Below are 10,532 nucleotides of genomic sequence, written 5' to 3'. Positions count from 1 at the left end.
AACATGGGGACAAGGGTAGGTGGGGGCCATGGTGCAGAGATTAGCAGATGGCTAGATGATGGGATCCAAAGCCTGAAGCTTCTCTCCTCCCATCCTTTCTGTCTTCCCCAGAATGTCATCTGCAATCCTGTGCCAGAGGCTGGGTGTTAGAACAGGAAGAGTTAAGTTCCAGGAATCCCTCCCAGGCAGTCTGCAGCCAGGTCCCAGGACTGGGTTGCTAGGTGGAATAATGTGGGTAGAGGGAAGGAGATGTGTTGGGGGGCTGGTGAGACCAACATCTGGGACAGCCACTGCCCCTCCTCCCGGCCCAAACCGCAGACGCTGTGGCAGCAGGAAAATCAGAGCGGTTCAGACCGAGGATTGTGCAACCCAGCCCTGGGGAGGAGCCCAGTGCTGGAGGTGGGAGTCGGGGTTTAGGGTGAGGGGAAGAATCCACTCCAGAGGTAAGACTTAAAGTCTTCACTAAAAACACATGTATTCTGCACTCTGGTTTCCACACTGGACGTCAAAGCAAGTAACATTGTTTTCTGGTTCAGAATTCTGAGTATTAGAATTGGAAGCACTGCCCCTAGGCCCAGTGTCTTGTGGCCAGAGGCACAGTGCCATTGGCGGTTCTGGGATGGCTGCTGTGGATGCTGGTGGGTGTGGAGGCAGGACTTTTGTCCAGCCTCATAAAGTGGCGGGATTCTGCCGCTTCCCGGGTGCCTCACAGTCAAATCTGTAACTAGAGAAACCCTTACTCTTTCAGCTGAGGGAGCCCAGCCAAGTCCCTAATGTGACTTAAGGAGAGGAGATGTGTGGAAGGGATAAAATGGTGGGCCATGTGGAGAACTTGGTATGAGGTCTACCCAAACACACACAGGAGAGGAGCAGTGGATTTTTATTTTAATGCAAAATATTGCAATACAAAATGATTCGGAGAAAGCCCCAATCTTCAGACACTGGAGGGATTTGTAAAGGAGAGAGGGCAGATGTGTCTGTTTTCTATTCTCCCCGCCGGGTCATACTGAGGGCAAGAACACTATTGCCTGATGCCTGGCATTTTCCCGTGAGGGAGGGTCAGAGACTGGGTATGGGTCCTTTGGGGCCGAAATTTGTGGATGGGGGCAGAAGATCAGGAGTGAATATTTAGGGTTTTTACTATTTTAGCTAAAAAAGTTTCACTCAAGATCTGGCATTCCATATGAAACAAAGGAGCTGTGAGACTTTGGCTGCCAAGGTTAAAAAAATAGGGGCTCTGAGGCACAACTCGCCTATATATTTGAAGAACAAAGAGCAGGAAATCTAGTAGGGATATAATGTATGGGGTAAGAGATGCATAAACAACAAGACTAGCTCCTTAAACTTCCTCCTCTTTCTTCCTCATCTCCAGCTTATAGACAATCTGGTAGCCATCATCCCAGGCATAGAGCTGGCGCTCACGGGGGTTATACCGGAGGCTGGCATGGGCACCATATCGCCGGGGAAAGTAAGAGAGTGCAGCCTGTTCAGGGGTCAGGGTACCACTGGCATCAAAGGAGCACTGGATGCGGGCCCGACTGGCAGGGCGCGTGTTATAGACGACATACAGGGTTCCACAGATGACAAAGGCAGCCTCGGCATTCTCCCTGGGACATGGCGTGTCCCACTGCTGCTCTGTGTCCAGTGTCTGTGGATCTAATTTGGCCAAACACAAGTGCCTGTCATCCTCTCGGGTGGCATAGACTGCCCAAATGCCCTCCTCATCAGCTGCCAGGTCAATGTAGGTGTCTGCTGTCAGCCCATAGGGGGGAATCAACCTCTCTGCCGGGAACACGGAGCTGTCCACCACTGTTCGGTTTGCAAGGTGGAATTTGATGAGCTGCAAAGTGTTCTCCAACTCACCACCCCCTCCAGGTCCTCCAGGAGGCCTCCGGGCGTAATAAAGAAAGCCACCATACACCAGCTGCCCTGTGCCAACCCAGGGGAAGGGCACACGGACTCTGGAAGCTTTCCGGGCAGCCATAGCAAGGGTGAAGTCACGCAGCCGTGGGAAGACAAAAGCTGTGTCATTCTGTGTTCCATCTAACACGTAGATCTTTTCTGTTGGCCCCAGTGGATCCTTGGTCCACAGGCCTGCTGGGCCACCAAACCGCTTCAGGATCTTCATTGATCTCACCTGAGAGATTGTGTAGCCACAGTCTGGTGGGGAAGGAGAAAAGGAAATAGAGGCAGGAGTTAGATGCCTACAGCAAGAACTCCAGCAGGGTGGGCCATCTGGAGAACAGTGGGCATCTGCTCTGTGGATGCCTCCAGTCTTAGGGAGGGCTGAGAAAGACAGGACACCAGACACCTGGGTTCGCGGAAATTTCTTAACAAACTTGTCATTACAGAGATTTTTTTTCTCTAACAGATTTTAGAAGACAGTCACAATGGACTGGGACAAAGAGAAAAGAGAAAGAATCAAGTAAGGAAGACTAGAGTTTCTGAAGGTGTGAGGGACCTGCTGCGAGACCACTTACCTGTCACCATATCGTACTTCTCATTTCTTCTGCCTTTGCCTTTGGTCCCAGGGCCTCCATTCACCTTCTCATCAAGCTCTACACAGGGTAGAGCTGGGTTCTGGGTCTCCAGATAGTCCACCTCCCGTTCAAGACGGTCCACTCTCCCCGAGATGGTGTCAGCCTCAGTTCTGAGTGCCTCCCGCTCCTTCTCTGCCACCTCCAGCAGCGGGAGCATCTTGTTCTTGAAGTCCCGCAGCTCAGCTGCATGCCGACTACTTTGGTCCTGGCACTGGGCCAGCCGTTCCTGAATGGGTGGGGGAATAGGGAGTGTGGGTGGGCTGAAGGGTTACAACTCCCAGGCAGGGAGAGGCCAAACCAGGGAGTCAGGAATGGGAAAATGAGCAAACTCAGCTAGATTTCAACATCCCCATCTACTCCCAGAGCAAAGGAAACCAGAGGTTCAGAAGTGCTCAATGTGCAAGGAGCACGGCTCGGATCCACCTAGGTCACAGTCCTTCAACCTGTGTTCTCTCTGAGCAGTGCCACTGAGTCATCTGGGCCTCTAGGGAGGTCTTAGTGCATGAGGGTGAGAAGGGGGTCTCTGCTCCATTGTACAATTCTCCTCTTGGGAATTAAGATGCTATGGACTTCAATGTGTGTAGTGGGGAGATGCTAGGAACTTTAAACTGTTTTTTAAAAGGAGGGCAAGAAGTTGCAGATTTTCTGGGAACCTCCAACTTCAAAAGAATCATCAGCTCTTCTTCAGATGCATTCCCCCCAATCCTGGCCCTTATTTCCACTCTGCCTTTTTATCTCATCTAACCCCAGGGGTAAAACACAAAGGTCTATCTGTTCAGGAATTGCTCTACACGGAGAAAAATCAGGGCTTATAATTTTGAGGATCCTCTTTATTAAAAAGCAGAATTTTCTGTAGCTTCTTACAGAGGCCCATCTTACCATCCCGAGAACCCCGATGAGTTGGTTGAATCAAAAGAAGATATGGATCCTCCCAGGCTGGGCTAGAAGAGAAAGGGGTCCCTCACCTCTAAGGCTGCTAGTCGGCGTTCCATGTACTCCACAAGGTGGTGCTGCTGTCCTTGAAGGGGTCCCGACCAGGACAAAAGGATCAGAACGAGGAGAGGTGCGCTGGGCCCCATGGCAGCCTAGAGAATGGGGCCAGAGTAGAAAGAGTGTGCTGTTGGCCTCTTCCCCTGAGTCTGTGGGTTAGCCATGGAGGCGGGGCGGGGGTGGTGCCTTCTTTCTGTGATCTCGAGTCTCTCTCACTACTCTGGAATGCTTTCAGTCTCTTCACAACCCCCACCCCCTCCTTCTGCCTGGATTGATCAAACACAGATGGCCCCCTTGCACAGCAGCCAGAAACCTTAACCACCTTCTGCCTTGGCTTTAGGCTCCTCAGGAGCGGAAAGAGGTGGAAATCTGAGGATAGAGGCTTTCTGGGCAGTCACAAAGGGAAAGAAGTGAGCTGCAGGAGGCAGAGACCCCTAAGAAAACTCAGCAAGCTCCATTTCTGTTTCAGGAGAGTGCTTCCAGAGCTGATTTGTAAGAAACTGACATCATTAATCCTTTCTTTCTCCAGCAATAATAGAATGGATTGTCTGCCTTGTTCAGTGGAAGCTGGAAGCAGGGGAGATGAGCTTTGAGGGGAGGAGGTGGGAAAAAAAAGTCTAAGTGGTCAAGTGGAACTTCTTCTATAGCTCACTGGCGCCATCTTGTGCTAAGTACTTGGTGCTGATTTGGGAATGGTGAAACCAAGGCTTAGACTTCACACCACATGGAAAATTTTCCACAAAGCATGCCAAGTGAATTCAATTTATAAGAATTTTCATCATTAAAATGTGGGTTTCCCTACATACTACCCAGTTTCTTTAAGGGGCTATGCCAGCCTCTCTCAACCCAAGGATCAAATAAAAGTAAGAACACCAAAAAAGTCATTGAGAAGTTGGTTAATAACTGTTAATTATCTGGAAGTGAGAGTGATAGAAGAGTTATTCTACATGGCTTTCTGGGGATATTCTCTTACCAAAATTGCAGGGAGTTCAGCAAATTCATACTATTTTACATTCACTGGTTTAAGGGAGAAATCTGAAAAACAATATGTTGTAGTCTAAACCAAAATAAAATAGATTCTGACCTTCCTATTACTGAGAGAGAACAGACTACTGGTCATTTCTCTGGATTAGGGTTCCAAAGGGTATTCCTAAGAGTTGCTCATTTTGATATTTCAACTAAAGCTGCAGAAGCCTAAAATTGATTAAAGAAGGCAAACAGGTGTGGTTGCACATGCCTCTAATCCCAGCAATCTGGGAAGCTGAGGTGAGGCAGGAGGATGACAAGTTCCAAGTCAGCCTCAACAATTTAGCAAGGTCCTAAGCAACTTAATGAGACACTGCCTCAAAAAATAAAAAGGGCTGGGTATGGTGGTACATGCCCAGTAATCCTAGCAGCTAGGGAAGCTGAGACAGGAGAACAAGTTCCAAGCCAGCGCCAGCAATGGCGAGGTGCAAAGCACTGAGACCCTGTCTCATCAAGTTCAATTCCCAATGTCCCAAAAAAAAAAAAATGGTAAAACAATTACAGCATTTATTCAGAAACTTGCAATGATAAATCTAGACAAATTCCTATTTCTTTATCAGAATTTTTTTTTTCCAGTGGTGGGACTGAACCAAGGGCCTGGCACATACCAGGCAAGTGCTCTACCATTGAGCTACATCTCCGCAAGCCAGGAGAAATTTCATTCACTTGAGCATAAAGAGAAATCTAATCAAAGTGCTCCATCTCTAAAAGGACCACATCTCTAACAGTACAGCTCCAAAAGAGGGAAACAATAGCATCTTCCTGTAGTGACTCTATTTTCATTCTGCTACCTTAGATGTTTGGTAAAACAAAGTTAAACTAGCTCATCTCAGAATCTTCTACTTTTTTCAAAGGGTCAGATTCAATCATCTAAAAGTTCAGACTCTGGGCTTCCATTCTTGGGAAGAATTCCCTACCAAACAGCATTTGTTTCCATTATGTAGATATGTATGAAGAACGAAATTGTTCCAATGCTCTACTAATGTTCAAATGCAATGTGTTTAGCTACTCCAAAGGTTTCATTTGTTGATCCCTTTTGTCCCCTTATAACAGAAGTAAAAACAGCCACGTGAATCAGAAAATTTACCCATTTTATTGATGCATTGCAATTGCTCTACATTTTACCATATTATGTAGAAAATACTGAAAATACAAGCTACTTTGTAAAACCAAAGACAAACATTGAATCCAAAGATAAACTATGTTTTACACAATGGACCCTTTTCCCGTAGTTAGTATTAAATTTTAAATATCTATTTCTTTTGTTAAAATGATTATTTTACATACTCCCTAAGTACATCTGCATTACAAACAGCTCAGTAATTCTCAGAAACTATCTGTTTCTAGAGGCTTGTTGTAAAAGGAAGCGCACAACCAGAAAAGGGAGAAAGCAAAAAAAGTTTAAATCGCGCACAATAACTAGCATATCAAATACGTTTAATAAAGTAGGAATTCCATTGCAATATCAAGGATTCAAAGCAGAAATACTAACATTACATATAATGTACATATAATGTACTGCTACATGTAGTGAGATTATTTTTCAAGCTGAATTGAAACCACACATTATATAAAGTTCAGCAACAAACAACCATGTAGACATGCTGCACCATCCATCAGTTTAAAAGAAAAATCAAAATAGGAAGCAGGCTCGGGCCATTCCTTTCACTGAGAGGCAATTTCATTTCCTATCCTAAAACAAACCATCTCAACTAGTGGATTTCTGCATAACAATGCTGAATAAACACACAGGACTGTGCTTGCCTGGCTAAGGGCAGTCGAGCTTAGCCCCTCTAGTGGAGGACGATGGATGAGCAATCAGGAAAGCAGGCTGAGAATGGCCAGAACTGTTTGAAATGAAGTTCTTATTTCTGGGGTTGGCATTTCAATTGAACACTGACAGTGGCATCACCTCCTGAGAGCTACTGAAAACTCCAGAGTGATCAAGTGTCCTGATGAGCCTCCCTGGCTATACTTAACCCTTCCCCACTTCCTCTCTCACCAGGAAAGGGAGAAGCTGGAAGTGCAAGTTCTCAGAGGACTTAAGGACTTAAAGCCTCAAGCTGGTTTGAGGTCAGGCCATGGTGACCCAGGCCAGCTGCTCACTACATTCACAGGACTTCCCCCATGCTGTCAGGGCCAGCAATGTTAAGCCCCAGGGACAGAAATGTAAAGCCACATCAAGCACATACACATTCAGCAGACACAGGTGGATTTTTATCTTGGTAAATCTGAAAGGTCAATTTGCAGACTAAGACTGAAAATCTACAGTTTTTAAAGCCACACAACTGCTAGTCAGGTGACCACGGTAATGATACAAACTCGCAGGGTGTTATCTTTTCCCATGGAGTTAAGATTCCTATCTTAAATGGTATCTACTTATTGGACAGGGGACAGGAGTATGGGGTTTGTTTTTTCCCCCTGCATCTCATTTCTTAAAAAAACAACAAATCTTGTTCCTTGTGAAAGATAAGGAATAAAATAGTTTCCATTAGAAACTAGACCTGCGTTTAAAGAAGAAAATCAGAATGTGCTTGGCAAAAGGGAGACACAAAGGTCACATACACTGACCAGAAAACTGCATAATACTAGTGACAAACTACACAAACTGCTTGGCTGTCTTGACCAATATAGTGAACATACAACTTAATACAATGATTTAAAAAAAAAAAAAAGTACGGAAAACACAACATGTTCCTGGTAGGCTGTACTGACTACCTGCCCCATCTTGGAAGCCCTTACTCCCTATGAGGAAGAAACTCCAAATACTTTAACAGCTCCTCGGTGTTCAACCTGGTACAGAGCTCGCTGACCAGGCTCCATGTAATCTCCCATCTCCATCCTGCACCTCCTTGACACCATCTCTCTATATAAAACCAGTCCTAGAATTATCCCTCAAATATAATTTTCAATTCAGATGGAACACATCTGTATCTTAGGGTTAACCTTCTTCCCCCAAATCCTTTATAGGCAGGAAAGTCCCTGTCCCCAGTACTTTCTCCATTTGACCCAGATCCATAGAGGAGCTGAGAGTACTAGGAAAATTTCACAGCTTGAAGGGCCCCAAGAATATACAAGTTGTTAAAAAGAAACCTCAAAAGCCTCAATGACTCAACAGGCTTTGGTGCTTTCTTAATATTCTTCACCGGCTAAGAAACCTTTCTGTTGAGTTTCTTGTCACCAGCAGCACTACAAAACTCCTCCTCATAGTATGGGGACATGGTAGGCAATACAACAGGCTCTTTGGTATAAACACATCTGTTACATGTTTTTCAACAAGCAAATATTTTACTAGCAATGGCAACTATTTGCAGGAAGGACTGCCACATGGGAAAAGGAAAAAAAAATCTGATTCTAAAAGTGATTGCACATACTTTAAAAAGAAAGAAGAAATGCTTATTAATATTGGCTTGACTTCCTCGCGCCTGCTTCCTGAATTCTCACAGAAACAAGGTAGCAACGCACAGTGAGAGAGCCACATGGGGAAAATGCTTCTGTGAGAACTCAGCTAAGAATCCAAAATGGAAAGGGGTAGGGGTGGTGGTAAAGAAGAAAAGCTGCTGTTTTTATTTTTCAATGTTGGCAGGGAAACTGAGAACAATGCATTTACACAACACAGCTACTAATCCTGTTCTGATAAATCCCAGTGAACAGCTTAAGATCCACGGGGGCTTGCTGGTCCATCCTAAGGCAAGCTCACTGTAAACTCTATTAACCACTACATTATCATATAAGGCACTACAATAAGGGAAGGGAGGAGAAAGGGAAGGAAAAGACACACACTGAACAACTCCTCACCAGACACACCTGTGCAAAACAATTCCAAGGGTCTCCTCTCCTTGCAGGCAATGCCCCTGCTCATTCAGCACTACAGTAATATGCTCTAATATAATTGCAATTAGTTCACATACATTCCAACAAGTATCAGTTCATTTTGGTTTAAATACAATGGAGACATTAATTTCATCTCCGGGGTAACACTGGAGGATCAGATACACACTAAATACACAATTCAAGTGTAATCACTACACATTTGATTACAAATAACATTTTGGGTTAGCAGGAAAAATTGCTTGTTATATTTTTCTAATCAATATGTACATATTTAATTATGCAAAATATTAAAACACCACCATTACAAAACTTCTAAAATATTTTTAAATTCAGTAATAAACTTTTAAAATATTTTTTTGCAATTCCTACATGCACTTATTATATAAGTCTTAATAAGAGAGCATTCAATTTGCTGCTGGCATACAAAGGAAGCTACTTTAAAGTATAAAAGCTATACACAACAACGTTCTCATCTGGTTTCAGATCCTTTAGCTTCTCCCCAAATAAATCACATAAAACATAAGGGAGATGTGAGGAAAACACAGAGGCGTATTACTGAAAATTCATTGTGATTATTAGGCCAAGTTTGTCAATGCCAACAACCTGTAAGCACAGCTCACCAATGCCAATATCTCACAATAGAAAGACATTTTGCATATAGTAAGACAACCACCATACAATAATAACCACCTTAATGGCTTTTCTATTAATAAAATGCAAGTTGGATCAGAGAGAGAGGATTTTTTAAAAATAATTTAGAAAAAAATTCATGGTGTTTCATTTAAAAGCATAAAATACTTGGTACTTCCAAGGTTGGCATTGATTCCCTCACATTGAGTTACCAGCAGATGGTGAGCTACCTTTTTAACATCACTTTGTAATAAATGCAGGAGCAACTGAGAGAACAGCAAAACACGTAACTGGTTTTGCAAAAATAAAAAATTGTCCTTTAAGTACAATGTGACATAAAAACAAAACACTGAGAGTTTAAATGTCCCATAAACAAAGGTAAACTTTTTTGAGAAGAAATGCCTGATAGTAAAATATGAACTTGCATAAGCTGCTTTGAAAATAAACAGGCAATTCAGTCTCGGTTTTTAAACAAAAAGTAATAATTCTTTTCTCATTTGTTACCAGATTTCAAATCCTTCTATCTGTATTTTCCTTCTGACAGTAATGGCAATAAAACAAAGTTAAATAAAGAGGGGCTTCACTTAGTTTCAAATGTGTTTATAGAAATCAAGTCAGAGAGACAAAATATTTTTCCAAGGGAAACTTCACAATGATCTCTCTTCCTTGGTAACTGCAGAGTTTCTGAACTCTTCCAAATACCAAAAATGCTGTCATAAAAATAAAGAATTAAAAATAGGGCAAACTGGGAGACTACAACAATGCAGTCAACACTGAGACAGGTTCCCCAGAGAAAAGCCTTCTGCTTCAGTGGGCCCCTGCAGAACAAGTTGCTGGCTAAGGAGTTTTAAGAGAGGGTAAAAGGAGGTGCTTACCACAGCCCATTATTAAGAACTCAGGGCCAGGAGCAGGCAGCCATGAACCCTCCTCCCTCATGCTCACCAACTACAAATAAGAATACTGGCTGATCTTGGTGGGACTCAGCGGGTATCCAGTGTAAATTGTTGAGCCTCGGGAAGATCCAATGTAGGACTGGGTGGCAAACTGGTGTTGGTATTGAGCAGGGGCCACACTGGCAGAAGTGAGGAGGCTAGGCCCAACACTGACAGGGACCTGGTGCACCAAAGTGCTAGGGTGGGTGGTATAGGCTGTAGCATGCCTTGAGGAGCCCTGTGGGGAGAAAAGATGAGCAATGGAGCTGGTGGAGCCCAAGGCAGCAGCAGAGGTGGGGGCAGCATACGTATACAGGTGAGGCTGGCTTGGCAGGTGAGCAGGGGCTGGGGCCAGGTGTGGGTGCCCCGACGAGTGCAGTGGGCTGCCATGCTGGAAGGCGTAGGGGGCTTGGGAGAGCGGGGCCACAAATGCCTGCTGCCTGCGGGGAGCAGGGTTGCTGCTTCTCTCCTGCGAGGTTGGAGCTGACGATGACTGCTGGTTCTGGAAGGAGGAAGAAGGGAATGAGGAATCTTGAGGTCACTCTGGTTCAGAGCACTAAAGGCCAAGTGAAGAATGGAG

At 44.5% G+C, this 10,532-nt stretch overlaps 1 protein-coding gene across 3 annotated transcripts in view; it reads right to left on the bottom strand.

Annotated features, from left to right (window-relative positions):
• Positions 1-867: 867 nt before the first annotated feature.
• HIPK1 (homeodomain interacting protein kinase 1) overlaps positions 868-10,532 on the bottom strand; it is a 58,906-nt gene continuing 49,241 nt past the window's right edge. For 2 of the 3 annotated variants that reach the window (XM_079135177.1, XM_079135178.1), the window contains exons 16-18: positions 3,506-3,625; positions 2,481-2,766; positions 868-2,160 (exon numbers count right to left, since the gene is read on the bottom strand). In XM_079135177.1, the coding sequence (XP_078991303.1) occupies positions 1,340-2,160; positions 2,481-2,766; positions 3,506-3,625 (1,227 nt within the window). In that variant the 3' untranslated portion in view covers positions 868-1,339. Of the gene's footprint in view, positions 2,161-2,480; positions 2,767-3,505; positions 3,626-5,630; positions 10,455-10,532 lie in introns of those variants that run through there. The other variant, XM_079135179.1, reaches the window with a different exon arrangement.

Source organism: Sciurus vulgaris (genome assembly GCF_902686455.1).
Source record: "Sciurus vulgaris genome assembly, chromosome: 1".
Classification (NCBI taxonomy): domain Eukaryota; kingdom Metazoa; phylum Chordata; class Mammalia; order Rodentia; family Sciuridae; genus Sciurus; species Sciurus vulgaris.
The sequence above is the reverse complement of the archived record's forward strand: the minus strand, read 5'-3'. Positions and strand labels throughout refer to the sequence as shown.